Source organism: Acomys minous (genome assembly GCF_964271855.1).
Source record: "Acomys minous genome assembly, chromosome: 10".
NCBI classification, from domain to species: domain Eukaryota; kingdom Metazoa; phylum Chordata; class Mammalia; order Rodentia; family Muridae; genus Acomys; species Acomys minous.
The window spans coordinates 73,725,671-73,740,114 of NC_140491.1; the positions used below are offsets into that span (position 1 = coordinate 73,725,671).

Below are 14,444 nucleotides of genomic sequence, written 5' to 3' on the forward strand. Positions count from 1 at the left end.
GGCTGAGACATCCTCGCAGCTGGGCTGAGACATCCTCGCTGCCTTTCTTCCCTCCTGGCAGAGGATTTCCAGCTCCTCTACTTAATCAGGCCTCAGAGGACACGGTCTAGTCTCTGTCCCCTTTAGCACGGCACTGGGTTCATCGTGTGCAGAAATCCCACCTCAGCCCATTTAGTAGGCAGGCAACTGGCTTCTTCCTCCTGCCAGGAAAAGATGGGGGTCCTTGATCTGAGGACAGTCTCTCTGAATCTTAGAGTGTCTGGTCTCTAGCACGGACTGAGGACTCCTGGGCTGCCTATTGCATGCAGCTGGGAGGATGCTGGACAGGAAGTGCTCTGGGACAAATGAAAGTCAGCAACACACCGTGCAGGTGTGTGGGTAATGACGGTGATGATGATTACGAGCTGGCGAAGGAGCCATGGAGGCAGGCACTTTGGAGAAACCTTCCACCTCTGTAGTAGAGTTTGGCTCCTTTGTCACCTCCACCCAAGACAGACATGGGCGCAATGCACACCTGGAGCCAAGTGCCGTGGTGTGACCAAGAGACTGCCTGTGAGCTGCCACCATATGGATGATGCACGGGATACTACTCCTGTGTTGCTGGAGTACTTACAAAGTTAAGGAGGGAGGAGCTTATTATGGCTCAAAATATACAGGAATAAAACAGATGTCACTGCCACCGTGGCAGCGAGAGTGTGAGGTGGCTGGCCGCTTTGCACCTGCAGCCAGGGAGCAGGAAGAGAAATGCTGGTGCTCTTTTTCCTGTTTGACTCAGCCAGGATCCTAGCCTACATTCAGGATGGGTCTTCCTGTCTCCGTTAACTTACTCTAGACACTGTAGCGTGTTCTTCTATGAGGGGGGGCATAGCTTTTCCCCCTGCTTTGTAGTTTCATGAGTGACATGGCTATGAGCATTACAGTCCCAGTTTTCTGGTTGCCTTGTACCCACTTGGAGCTTCTTCTGAGGTTTCTGTACCACTTCCACCCTGCCTCACACTCCCCAGGGTAGGGGTGGGGGGCGGGGACGGGGAAGACCCAGCATGCCTCTTGTTGGCATTGCTGCTGCCTCCTGTAGCTTACCAGGTTCAGGTACACCAACTGCCCCAGCCTCTGGTGCAGGTCTACATGGATTCTTGCTTTCTCTTGTGCATTCACTGACATGCTAACAGCTTGTGTGCTGCAGTGTGTGTGTGTGTGTGTGTGTGTGTGTGTGTGTGTGTGTGTGTGGCACAGCACAGCCTGGAGGGAGAGGGGATCCTCCCCCACGTTAAGGAAGCCATGCACCAGCCAGGGAGAGCTAGCTGGCTCTGCAGCTGCAGGGGTGGGGGGGGGGAGGGGGAGGAGTGCAGTGATGCTCTACTCATGGGGCGGCCCTGACTTGGCAAGGGTGGGGGGTGGAGCAGCTTGGGGCCAGATCCTGCTCAGATCCTGCCCTCTCCCACGCCCCGCACATTAGCCTCTGCCTCGAGAGTTGCTCAAAGTGAAGGGAGAAATGGAAACTGGATGAAAAGAGGAGAAAGGAGAGCAGCTGGAGAGTATTGCCGACCATTTGGTGCGATAACCCAGGGCTCTGGGGATTACCGGAGCGGACTTTCATTCTCAACTTTCATTTCTTTTAATCTAGCAGATAATTAGAGGGAAATCAAATCCCTCCCCCCAGCCAAAGATTAACCTGTCACTGCTGTAGCTCTCTTCCTACTCACTATACTGCCTCTCCTCTCATACACACAAACACACACACACACTCACACACACTCACACACATACATATATGCACACATACTCACACACATAACATCCTCTCTCTCCTCCCTCCCTCCCTCCCTCTCTCTCTCTCTCTCTCTCTCTCTCTCTCTCTCTCTCTCCATAATAGTCCACCTATTTAAAACTATTCAGATAGGACATTTCCCATAGCAAGGGCTCTCCTAAGAATAGGCAAGATTCTCCCTCCCTCCAAAGCAAGAACTTTTCATTGCTTTGCAGATTAAAAAAGAAAAGGAAAAAAAAAGCCAACTGAAAAACTCCCTTTTATGGATGAAGAAACACTGCAGAGTGGGGAGACAGAACCATTTATGGCTATAAATGGCAGCGCCAGGATTCACCCCTGAGGCATCTGATGTGGAACTCTTGTGCTTTCCCATGCCGCTCCCATTTGCTCCCAGAAACCGTGAGTGGCTCTCCAACCTCGGTGGCTCTCTTCCCTCAGATGACAAGGTAATCACACGTATAGGGAGACAAAGCCCTGTCCGACCACTGATGGAAAACCTGTCTGCCAGGGATCTGACCTCACTCCACACGTCAGCCTGCACTTCATTCCTTCCGGTTTGGGACATTATTGAAAACCAAGTGGCTTCCTGGTTGGCTGAGGTTCTTTCGCTCTCTGAATCACCTGCTCACTGCTTAGCCCACATCAATGGAGAGACAAGGCCCTGCTCTAGCTCACAAGGAAGCAGGCAGCTCCTCACTTTGTTCATTGAGACGGGGCCTCTTTCCCAGAGGTCCCTCCTCCCAAATTCTGGGACGACAGGTGGCCTCTACCATAACCCTTCCCCAGCCCACAGCTTCTGATTTAAAGAACACACCAAGGCTTTAGGGTCACCGGCATAGCGCATGAGGAAACTGCAAACCCATTTTCACTTGGAATGACTCCCGGGAAGGCTCATGCACAGGTCAGCATTGCCGAGTAGCACTGCTGCGTATCTGTTCCCATCTCTCCTCACACAGGGGGCAGGGCACCTACATGGAGGAGAGACCCAGTTCCTGCCTAACATCTCTCTGAAATTACACTCTTCAGGAAGTGCTCTCTGCCTATCAGCCTCAAAAATGCCCCCCTGCTCGCCCCACCCCCCAGAAGACTGCACACACAAGAGGCTTTTCTAGTTACTTCTCACTGTTTCCACCTTTTCAGACACAAACGACTCGGCGCGCTTCACACAGAGCAGTGCAATTACCATTAGCCACCTCTTGTCTGTTTTCCCATGGAAATACATTCACGTGTGTCTAGTTTACTGAAAACCCACCCCAAGCCCGAGACCTTGGAGGACCAGAGAGCCTCCGTAGCTGCAAACCACGATGCTCCCAACCTCTGACAGGTTATGTGGAGCCTCCAAAGATAACAGCCCACTTTGGCCTTAGATAATAAAAGTCTGGCCTTTTCTCCAGGAATGACACACATACACAAGGTCCCTTTCACGTCTGGGCTTCCTCAAGACCCCACACAGTCCACACTGAAACCAAGCTCCAGTTTCTTTGGTTTGCCATTCCCAGGCTGCCCACCTCGGGTCTCTGGCTTGCCACTGGTGTTTCCTCCCGCCTCCCTCCTCTCTCTAAGCCACTTCACGCACCTGTCTCTCCAGCCTACCTGAGCTCTCTCAGGGTTTCCTGCAGAGCCTCCTGCTGCTGCTTCCTCCGCCAGGACATCCTTCCCCTTGGCAACCCCTACTCACCCTTTCCGCCTCAGCTGCAGTGCTACCTCTTCATCTCCTTTGGAAATTCTTCCTGCCAGGAAATGATCTCTCCAAACACTTTTCTCCCCTGACGGTTTGTCTTTGTAGTCACTGTACTTAGCCCCCTCCCAGCCCCCCTAAAGATCTTTACGTATGGGTCTGTCCTCCCCTTCCGGCCTGTGAGCTAACTTACTCCTGGAGTCCTCCTCTTGACACATAGTATGTGCTCAGTAAACACTCAAGATAAAGGAATTCTTGTCTCTCTGGTGCAAAAGAACATACAAAGAGTCATCTTACTTTGGCCCAGACTTCTTTTATGCATATGGGACCTTCAGAGGGACTTGGGATCTGTGTGTGCTGGTCCCTGGGGTTCAGCATAAAGATTTTTTTTTTGCCATCAGATGAACCTCAGGATTTAATTAAAGATCAGCTGTGTACACACAGATGGACCAGTCCCTAGGATAGTGAGGTGATTCTTCTAGAAGAGTCTGTTGCCAGAAGCATGGTCACCATCCAGAAGGATGCTGCCCTTTTTAGGCTGGCTGGCTTAGTGTACATGGTTCTGGAAAGGTGGCTTAGCAGTTAGGAGCACTGGGGTTCAATTCCTAGCACCCGCATGCGGCTAGCAACCATTTCTAACTCCAGTTCCAGGGGGCTCTGACACCCTCATCTGGCCTCCAGAGGCATTGCATGCAGCCAAAACACCCATGGACATAATAAGAATAATAAGTCCTCTTAAAAATGAACACACCTTTCCTATTATTGAGGTGACTTCAGTGAGGCATAATTGCCAATGCCAGCAGGAGGACTTTGAGTCTGTGAGCTTTCTGACTCTATTCCAGCTCAGGACAAAGCCACACCCCTTGGTCACGCTCAGAGGCCTGTCTACCCAGTGGGTGCCTGGGAGGTCCCTCCTGCCGTTCTCTCAGAATGCTTCACCTTTATCCTGGGTTCCTGTAGCATCTACCTGTTTTGAGTTCCAGCTGTTGGTTCTAATGGCAAATGATCCCGGGGATATGCTTGTCAAGGTAAGAAGCAAAACGTCACGTGGGCGTCTCTGGTTGGCACCGAAGCGGCTCTGGCGGGCTCTCTCCATTCTTTACAGCAAACAGGGTTATTATAGTGGTAAGACGTAAGTAAAGTGGGAGCAGACTGTGAAAAGTTCCTGTAGGAAAAGGGCCTTCTGGGCTTCCATAAGTCATGCCCCAAACAGCAGTCATTGAATCAGAGAGGCAAGCGGTCCATACGCCAGCAACTAGGAACCTGGGAGGCATCTCAGTCTCTATAAAATCCCCTTGGGGAGCCGGGCGTGGTGGCGCACGCCTTTAATCCCAGCACTCGGGAGGCAGAGGCAGGTGGATCGCTGTGAGTTCGAGGCCAGCCTGGTCTACAAAGTGAGTCCAGGACAGCCAAGGCTACACAGAGAAACCCTGTCTTGAAAAACAAAAAACAAACAAACAAACAAACAAAAATCCCCTTGGATTCCTCCACGCCTACCGCCCTGCTGTAGTTTATAAACTCAGGGGTCTCAAAGGCTTATAAGTCCCAAGAAGAGTCTTGTTACCAGAAAGATCGGCATTTAGGAAGGAAGAGCAACCAGCAAAGCGGCCCTTCTGGGGTTAGGAGGACCTCCCCCAAAGTAGGCCCTTGTCCGAGAGCAAGTGGGGAATACCATTCATTCATTCACATCTGATAGGTTTCTCAAGACAAAGACGGGCTTCTGAAGTACCCTTTCTCACTGAAGTATCTCCAAGTGAGGAGACTGGTCACGTCTACTCTGCCACTCAGGAGCCTTGTGACTTGGCACAACCCACATATACTTTCTCCTGCTTAGTTTCTGGGCTGGGAGGGGTGCGCAGGGGGAGGCACAGATCTAGCATGACTTTATCTGTCACTGAGATCTACCACCTCAGAAGCTTAGGAGTGGCTGTCACCATCATGGTAGTCTCAAAATGTAGCCAGATTGACCCTTGGTGACCCCGGGAACCAGCCCTTGTCAGTGCTGCCAGGCAAGGAAGCAGACTGGCTGAGCTCAGAGCATGGTGAGAGGTTAAGGACCTCACCCAGCTCTGGCTGAGGTCAAGGTCACTGTTGCCAGCTCAGTGTTCTTCAGACACAGGTGAGGGGGAGACATGAACCAGGCAGAGTGGTGACCCCTGTGTCTCTACCAATAAAGTGAGGGGTCAGATTACACCAGAGTTCTAATGGCTTCTTGTGGCAGAAAAGAAAACTTTTCCCTGCAAGTGAAAACTAATGTAGAAGAATCAAATCAGAACTTAATCCTTGTAGCGCACACAGGTTGGAAAAAAAGATTTTGCCCAACTGTCTATCAACTGAGAAACCAGTACTGAGCAGCAGTGTGTCTAATCTTTATAATAGAGCATTCACTATAAAGCTCAAATACACGCTATAGCATGCTGAACCTCATGGACATTATGCAGATGAAAGAAGCCAATCACAAAAGACCGCGTATTGTGTAATTCTCTTTAAAAAGTTACCAGGAACAGGAAATCCATGGCAGAGAGGTGTGCCAGCAGTGGCGGCAGCGGCGGCGGAGGTGGTGGTGGTGGTGGTGGTGGTGGTGGTGGTGGTGAGGTCTGCAGATGCAAGGAGTGCTTACAGGAATGAGTTTCTCATGGACTGACAAACATCTTTGGAGCTAGAGGGACTCATGTCCCTACAACAGTGGAGATGCACCAAATGTCGCTAAATTGGGCACTTTTGTGGGGAGGGGCGCCAGGGGCCAAATCTAAGGCCTCCCACACGCTAGGCAGCTTTCTAACAGCCACCAGTAGCCCTCTCCAGCGACAGCGTCAGTGCATGGTGATCTCATTACCTCAGATTTATGATACACCAGTGGTTTTAAACTCATAGGTGACAACCAATCGTTACTTTGGTTTCTTTCCTAACTGGTCAGTAATGTGGGCATTAGAGAGAGCCTGTCATCAACAGCCTGGTGGCCCTCACCTGGGACTCCAGACCCAGGAAGCCCAGCCAAGAGAACTGATTGCAAGTTCCAGGCTAGCACACACCACACAGGGAGACTGCCTCAAAAACCAATACTAAACCAAACAAAAAAATTGCCTGCTATGTTGTTTCACTGGAATGTAGTTATCATTGTTTTATTTACATGTCATTATCTATCATGTAGAAAAGGCTCCTGGAGGCTTAAGGCAGCTATGCAACTCTCGGAGGCATTTGCTAGGAGCTTATCACAGAGTAAAGACTTGAATGCTGTCTCTTAGCCTCAAAAGAAGGGGCTGGAGAGATGGCTCAGAGGTTAAGAGAACTGTCTGCCCTTCCAAAGGACCTGGGTTCAATTCCCAGCACCCACATGGCAGCTCACAACTGTCTGTAATTCCAGTTCCAATGAGTCTGACACCAATGCACATAAAATAAAATTAAATAAATTATCAAAAAGGAAAAAAATAAGAAAGCACTTTAGTTTTTTGAGATAGCATCTCATTCTGTAGTCCAGGCCTGGCCAGGGCTTCACTGGATAGTGCAGGTTTTCCTTGAGTTTATGGCAAACCCCGTGAGCCTCCGAGTGCTGGGATTACAGGCATAAACCACCGTGCCCAGCAAAGGAAGTGCTGTTATATTCGGAAGGTAGTCAGCGGGGCCAGACTCCTCTGCCCACAGACCACCTTGTGAACTGCTCTCGCCTCACCGAGGAAGGTCCCAAGGGTTGTACGGAGGTGCAGGGTGCACGGGCCCATGTCGTCACCTTTCTGATGGTTCTTTTGCACCTTTCCAGGGAAGTCGTGGGGCTGAGGATCTTGGGACATCTGCTCTTTTTTTTTTTTTTTTTTTTTTTTTTTTTTTTTTTTTTTTTTTTTTTTTGGTTTCTCTGTGTATTCTTAGCTGTCCTGGACTCGCTTTGTAGAGCAGGCTGGCCTCGACTCACAGTGATCTGCCTGCCTCTGCCTCCCAAGTGCTGGGATTAAAGTTGTGCGCCACCATGCCCGGCTTCTTAAGACTGAGTGAGGCAAGTGAAACCCCACCCCAGCTGTCTTGATGAGAAACATCCCAGTGGGAACTGACAATGACCAGGGCTCTGGAGCTGGCCATGGAAACACACACTACAGTCCCCCTGCCTTTAGGGAGGCAGAGACACAAGGACTGTGAGTCCAGGGCCTACCTAGGCTTCATAGTGAGACCTAATTCAAACAACAACAAAAATAACTGGAAAACTCTGCTTCTACAGACAAATTCCGCCCTGGAATTCTACTGTGACGTCACTCAATACAGTTGGAATGGTGTGGCCCACAGATTTTGGTCCCACAGCCTGCACATTTTCTATGGCCCCCATCCTGTGCTTTGTCCAGTGATCTTGAGATGTAGTCACTGAGAATAATTTCAGCCTCAGATCGGGTAAAGTTACCACAATCATAATTGCTTATATATTAGTGCACTTTGCAGACTGCAATGCGCTCTTATGGATGATCAACCATTGCTGGCTAAAAATAAAAGTGAAATTAAGGGGGAAAATCAGCAAATGGCATTTAGCTATTCACACACCTCCTTATGCTACAGGTAAGAAAGGGGGAAGTGAGAGGGTTTCTAGCTTAGCAGGGAAGCCAGAGTCCTGAAATTCTGTCCCTGGGTATCGATACAAACGTCAATGCTTTTTAAATTAAAAATGAGATGCTGCTGCTTATGACTTGATAAGTTATAAAATGCCTCTTTCATCCTCCCAATCAATGGTCCTGGGCTCCACTGCAATTACATTTCAGATCTTCAGCGTTTATGGATTGTATAGGTAACGTGAAACAAGAGACAGGGGAAATAAATGAAAGCTCTGTCTGTCCTGTTTTACTGTGAAGGGCGGAACCTCTGCTTCTCTGTATTTGGTAGCAGAGGTTAAAGGATGCCCAGGCCTCCGTCGGCTTACTAACCAAACTGGCCTGAGGTATAGCTTCTGAGCACAGAGGAGACAGGCCTCCTTCAGGGGGGCATGGCCAGAGAAGATCCCTCGACAAGGCCATCCAATCCCCAGTGGTCAGCCCTAAACACACGCACACAACAGCAGCACTAGTAGACTTGGTAGATTATATCTGTAATTATTGATGAGGAGGCCATGAATACTGACGTGGAGCAATAGGACGGGCTTACGAGGAATGTGAGAGGCTGTGTGAGAAATGGAAAGGATGTAAATCCAGTACTCGTGCAGGAAATTTTCAAAAGAAAAACATTTAAGCTTTAGAAGTATGCTCAGGTCACACAATGGATCTTGAACTTCTTGTTCCCAGAGAAGTCGGAATACCAATGTGTCAAGGGCATCCTAAAATAACCTGCACCCCCATGCTCCAGAAAGCCACCTTCTCCTGCCTGCACAGAGCACAAAGTCTCCTGGGATCTCATCTTGGTTGCTGGGATCAATAACCATTACGGAATAGATTTTGAAGGAGTGTGCTTTACTGCAATTAATCTAACTGAACTGCAACTCCAACCAGTGTTTTTTTCTGAGGGGTAAGTAGTAAAAGTAGCTGCATGTGTTTAGCTGGTGGCTATACCGTTTGCCCACTGTTGGGCCTGAGATGCTCAGAGGACTTGGTGACCCAGGGACATCATCTCTGAAGGAGAAGTCTGTGGAGTACACTCCGGCAGAATGAGCGACACAAACCATAGAAGTGAATGTTCGTGGGACCATGAGATGACCAATCTTTGAGGCTAACTAACATTTCCTGTAAGGTGTGCTTGCTCAACCACGGCTGCCCAGACGCTGCACTCTAGGGAACCTACAGATGTCTGTGGACAGACCTTCAAGCCAAAGTCAGAGATCGGCATTGCTGAGGGCGGAGCCCCCGGTGCTGGCCTTTTCGAAAGCTGCTCTGGAAGGTTCTCATGTGCAATCAAGGGTGAGAAGCACTGTTGGGGGGTGGCTCATGCGATAGCTGGGCTTGAGCCCCACTGTTGAGGAATCTCAGCGGAGGGACCTAACAAAGGCTGCTGGCCGGGAGAGTCAGCATTCCTCCTTGCCTCGAGCCATGGCAGCAAGTGCCAAAGTGTCTGAGAGCTCTTGGGTCAATCTGACGAGTCGTGGGTATGAGGCCAACTGCTTCGAGTGCCAGCTTTCAGGTTTCTGCCCAAACCCAGGCATAACAATAATCAGTCAACAAACACTTTGTGGGAACCCAACATGTATGTGTGTGGCGGTGGTGGGGGGGCGGCAGCAAATGGGACAAACTACGCAAGTGCAGATTCGGTCACTGGAAAAGTGGTTACCTCCAGATTTGGATGGCTGCAGGAAATGCATCACTGACTCCCAGTGTCACATAACTCTTGGCCTGATCAATACAATTGCTTGTCAAGTGGTTGGCTGGCTGAATGCAGAGCTGGGAATTGGAGTTAGGGTCTCACGTATGCAAGGCACATGCTCTACCCTGAGCTGTATTCCCAATTACTCCTGGTTTTGAGTTGCTATTGCATGGGACTGTCTATGAAACAGTGATCTGTTCATTTAGATTTCAAGACCTTACTTCACCTGCTTGGGACAGAGAGCAGAGAAATCCAAGAGCCAGCAGAAGCAAGCAGCACCATAAAGACTTACTGCATCTCCTTTTTCTTCTTCAGTGGGTCCATGAGGCGCAGCGTGTCTCGGATCACAGCCACCTTCACTTCTTCATCCACCAGGCTGGGGATATTTTCAAACACCCCTGGAGAGAGCTTGGAAGGTAAGGATTCTGAGTTAGAGCCGAACTGTGACCCAATTCTGATGCTTATGCCTAGGTGCGGCCAACTGGCTCAAATGGTTGTGCAGTTGGATATTTGGGCTACACCAATCCAGAGAAGAGAATTCTTAAACCTTCCTTTCATACTAGAACGCAATTCCCTTCTGTAAAATCTACAATGCACAAAGAGACACAACAGCACTGTGGTTTCTTTGCTATTGTTGTGATTTTATTGTGTTAGCCCAGGCTGGCTGCCAACTTGATATGTAGCTGAGGGTGGCCTTGAACTTGTGATTCTGCCCTCCCTCCCGTCTGGACTCCTGGATGACAGGTGTGCGTTACATGTCTGGTCTTAGCGCTGTGCTTCTTAGATTATCAAATTTATACATGCTCACTTTGTAAGAGTTGGGAATACGAAGAGGGCTGAAGAAAACTAAAAGAATCCAGATAATCCCCCCTCCAAACCCAGTAGCAATTTCAAGGGTATTTCCTCTAGCTCTTTCCTCTAGCTCTTTAAATGTGTTTTGGGGGGTGGCAAACACTGTTAAATGTACTGTTTATCTCAGTGGCTTGATCACGTCAACGTGGCTAACTCATAGTCATAGAATTTCAATTAGTTCATCTCCTGAGGCTAACTAATTAGTTCATGTCAAAACTGATGGAAAAGCTCGGCTGCTTCTAAGTTTCCCACCTTAAAAATGAGGAGAATGGCATGCTGGGAAATTACCATGGGTCAGAAGGTCTTATATTAATAGACTCTGCTTGGAGCTCAACAGAACTAAAATTATTTGACTTGAACGGAACTTTGCTGTGAAATTTCGAGGACAGCAAGTCTTGGGCAGCCAAGGGGACGCCGCCTCGCACGGGGCGGGGGAGGGAGGGGTCCGTGCTCTGCAGCAGCACGGTCCAGGAGGAGCTACAACCACTTACTTCGTACTCGTGCTCAATTCTCATGCTGGGGTTTGCGTTCACTTCAAGCAGCATCGGCTTCAGGTTTTTCATCAGAAGAATGTCAAAGCCTAGAATCTGGGCAGAGCAAACATAATTCAGAATTATTCCCTCTGGCCACAATTTCTTCTCAGGGATTGAGTACCGTATTAGGGCCATTAAGGGGAAAATAAATTCAAACTCAGTCTCCAACCTTGGCCTTGACCCTGATCTCTGTCCTCCACAGCCCTTGCTCCTCAGAGTGTACTTGTCGGGCCAAATGGATAGCAGAATTTTTTTTTTATGGAAACCTTTGTAATGGGATGCATTCCCACAGTGCATTGCAGCACTCTCTGTGTCATCCCAAGTGCCATAAAACAATGACCTCTTTCCTCTTTAACAGGCTTTTTATTATGTTAGGGATTACTAGCAGTCCATCAATTTCTCTCTTGGCCTTTTGTTCCACTCTCCTCTGTTAAGTTGCTTTTTGGCTACATCTCTAGAAACCTGAGGCCACCTTTCTTAACCTGGAGTGTGTGTGAGTGTCTTGTAAGATTTCAAAGCAGCTCATTCTCCAGGCTACATCATCTGAGTCAGTCACTCAGAGTAGACTGTGGCAGCTGCCCTCCCCTCAGTGAGGCAGATATAACCTCTTGGGGTGTGTGTGTGAGAGAGAGATGGGGGGAGGAGGAGGAGAAGGAGGACGGAGAGAACAGGGAGAGGTTTATTATAGAGACTATGACATAGGTGGGTACCAACCAAATTTGTAGAAGAGGTTTCTCCACTCCCTTTGCAGCTCCTAGGACCCCCTACAGCTGTGCATGCTACACACACACACACACACACACACACACACACACACACACACACACACCATCAATAACTATCTAACACACGATCGATTTGCAATCTCATTAGATCCTATGAAGACACTCTTAGAAGGAAGCAGAATTTGAGCCCCAGAAAGGACTGTGGGCTTCCTCAGTACTGGCTGCCTAGTGAGCGAGCCTGTTGGCTTTCACACCAAAATTGTGTGAGTATAAGATATGTGTCTGTGTCTCTTTGCTCAAAAAGCATTAAGTTTCCTGATGGTGACAGCAGAGCATACAGCCAGGCTGGAAAGCCACTCCGAGCATGGGACCCTGTGCAGCGACTCCACAGAGCACCACCAGAGGCCAGGGTGGTACCCAAGCCTCACTCCAGCACCACCTGTGCTTGAAATCAGCCCTGACCAGCCCGGGTGCGGCTCAGCCATCAGCCACCTGGCCTCTGAATTCCTTGCAAGTCTTCCCATCAGGCCAAGGCCATGTGCATCTTGCACTCACAGGCCTTTGCCTGGATAACTATGGACCCCTGAGATCCCTCCTAATGAGGTTCAGACTCGAACCTCAGATCAGGGATGGGGGTCCCTCATCTCAAGAGGTAATAACATCAGAGAACTTTTGAAAAAACAGACACAGCCTCAGAGTCTCAAAAAAATAATGCAGAGGATAAGAGGACAAAAGAGGAAAAAAGGCACAGTGACTACTTCTTCATCTATGGGCTCTACAGGGAAAGACGAGGGGGAGCCATTTGCTCATCCATATAGAATATGCATTAGTTAAATGACAATTATCAAACTGTAGCTTCATCTATATTAATGAAATCAAAGTCTGGATGGCCATTTTTGGGAACGATTCAAGATGAACTTATGTCTCAGTGAAGGGCAATCAGGATGAGGAGCAGGGGGAAAAAATCACCCTTGTACTATTTTTCTTCCCATGGTCATGAAAAGGAAGGCATGGGAATTGGTAAGAAGCTGCCGCATGTATTACGGATCTGCTTAATAATAAATGGCAAGTGGATGTGACTGATGAGGCCTTTAAGAGCCTGGTCACATCATCCGTGTAACCTGGGCCCCGGCCTGAGGCACGTGCTGCAGATGAGGCTGAGGACACCCTGACTTGTCTGCCTCGGCTTTCTGCTCTATGGACTTCCTACTTTACCAAAGCTGGGAGACTCTCTCCTGTTCCAGGCCCAGGGGACTATGAATGGGAAGGAATGCCAAGAACTGGAGCAGGGGGACAGTGAAACCTCTCCCGACAAGTTGGTCAGCACCCAGCAATGCCAACGCTTCAAGGACCTGAACGTGGGTGCATGGTTATGAGGGTACTGAGTCTTACATGGGCTGCTGTAGAGTAAGAAAGCCCTGGGCTCCCGTCTCAGCTCAGTTGCCCTCACTAGCTTGTTAGCAGGCATCTCTGAGCACTGCTCACTGAAAGATGAGCATTAACAGAGAAGCCCTGCAGCATCACCAACAATGCCTCTGAAAGGCAGCACCTAGCATGTGCTCGCCGTATAGAAGGTGATCTCTGCTAGCTTGCTTTCCAGTCTCCAGCGACGCCATCCACAGGAAGAGGCACAGGTGTGCTGCGGAGCCACCAGAGCCACTCCTATTCTAGTTCTCTGTCTTTAACTTATACGACAGAAAGCAAGCCTCTCGGTGGCTCTAGGTCCCACTGTCTTTATCTATAAAAGGGGGATAAGGAATTTCATTCATTCGTTGGTATGATATTTACTCAATTCTTTGTACAACCACGCACCATCAAGCAGGGCACACAGTGAAATACAGTCTGCAAAGTACTTGTCACACTGTGTGTTTCACCAAGGCCAAGCAATATTATATATTTTATTTATTTATTTATTTATTTATTTATTTATTTATTTATTTTTGTAACTTTAAGGACATCTGAATTATTTTCCTCTCAACAAGTTTGATGATGAAATACCCAGTTACCAGTGAATCTCAGAGTCACAGGACCGGGAAGAACTCGGGGTTGGATCTTGCCATTTAAAATCTGGGAATGTCTGAACTGGCAAAAAGCAAAGCAAAGCAAAGCAAACCAAACCAAAACAAAACACTGTCTGGATTTTTCTTGGTCCACAACTTCTCAAGATGGTGTACTTTTGGAAGAAGGAAGACAGGCAGATTGGATCAACTTTGGCCTATTTTTAATATGTCATACTTCCAGGAAGAGACATTTATTTATTTTTTTTAAATCACTTATCTCACCTAGTCCCTCCTCTTAGGGGACCCTCGGAAGCTGCAGCTTGGAAAGGAGAGGACCTCTCCCTAGGCCTCCCACACAGTTGTGGCACAAAAAGGGTTGTCGGATGGAGAGGTGGCTTTTCAGTCATGCGATTGTGTCTTGTGGAGCCGTACAACAATTACGTAGCTAGTGCCTCCCACCTGCAGCGTGTCCTGGGATTTAAAACATCTGCGCTTCACTGCAGACCGCTAGAAGCTTCAAACTGAGTTGCAGAGGGGCCTGAGCTGTAGACTCACACAAAGGCTTCCAGCAACTTCCCACAGAGTGTAGCTTCCCACAGAGTGTTCTCTTCCGAGGGAGCTACATGA

At 48.9% G+C, this 14,444-nt stretch overlaps 1 protein-coding gene across 8 annotated transcripts in view; it reads right to left on the reverse strand.

The window, feature by feature from the left end:
* The window catches only part of TTLL11 (tubulin tyrosine ligase like 11), a 233,401-nt gene that overhangs the window by 131,399 nt on the left and 87,558 nt on the right, over nucleotides 1–14,444 (reverse strand). For all 8 annotated transcript variants that reach the window (XM_084799159.1, XM_084799156.1, XM_084799157.1 and 5 more), the window contains exons 5-6: nucleotides 11,051–11,146; nucleotides 10,000–10,115 (exon numbers count right to left, since the gene is read on the reverse strand). In XM_084799159.1, coding sequence (XP_084655285.1) covers nucleotides 10,000–10,115; nucleotides 11,051–11,146 — 212 coding nt within the window. The remainder of the gene's footprint in view (nucleotides 1–9,999; nucleotides 10,116–11,050; nucleotides 11,147–14,444) is intronic.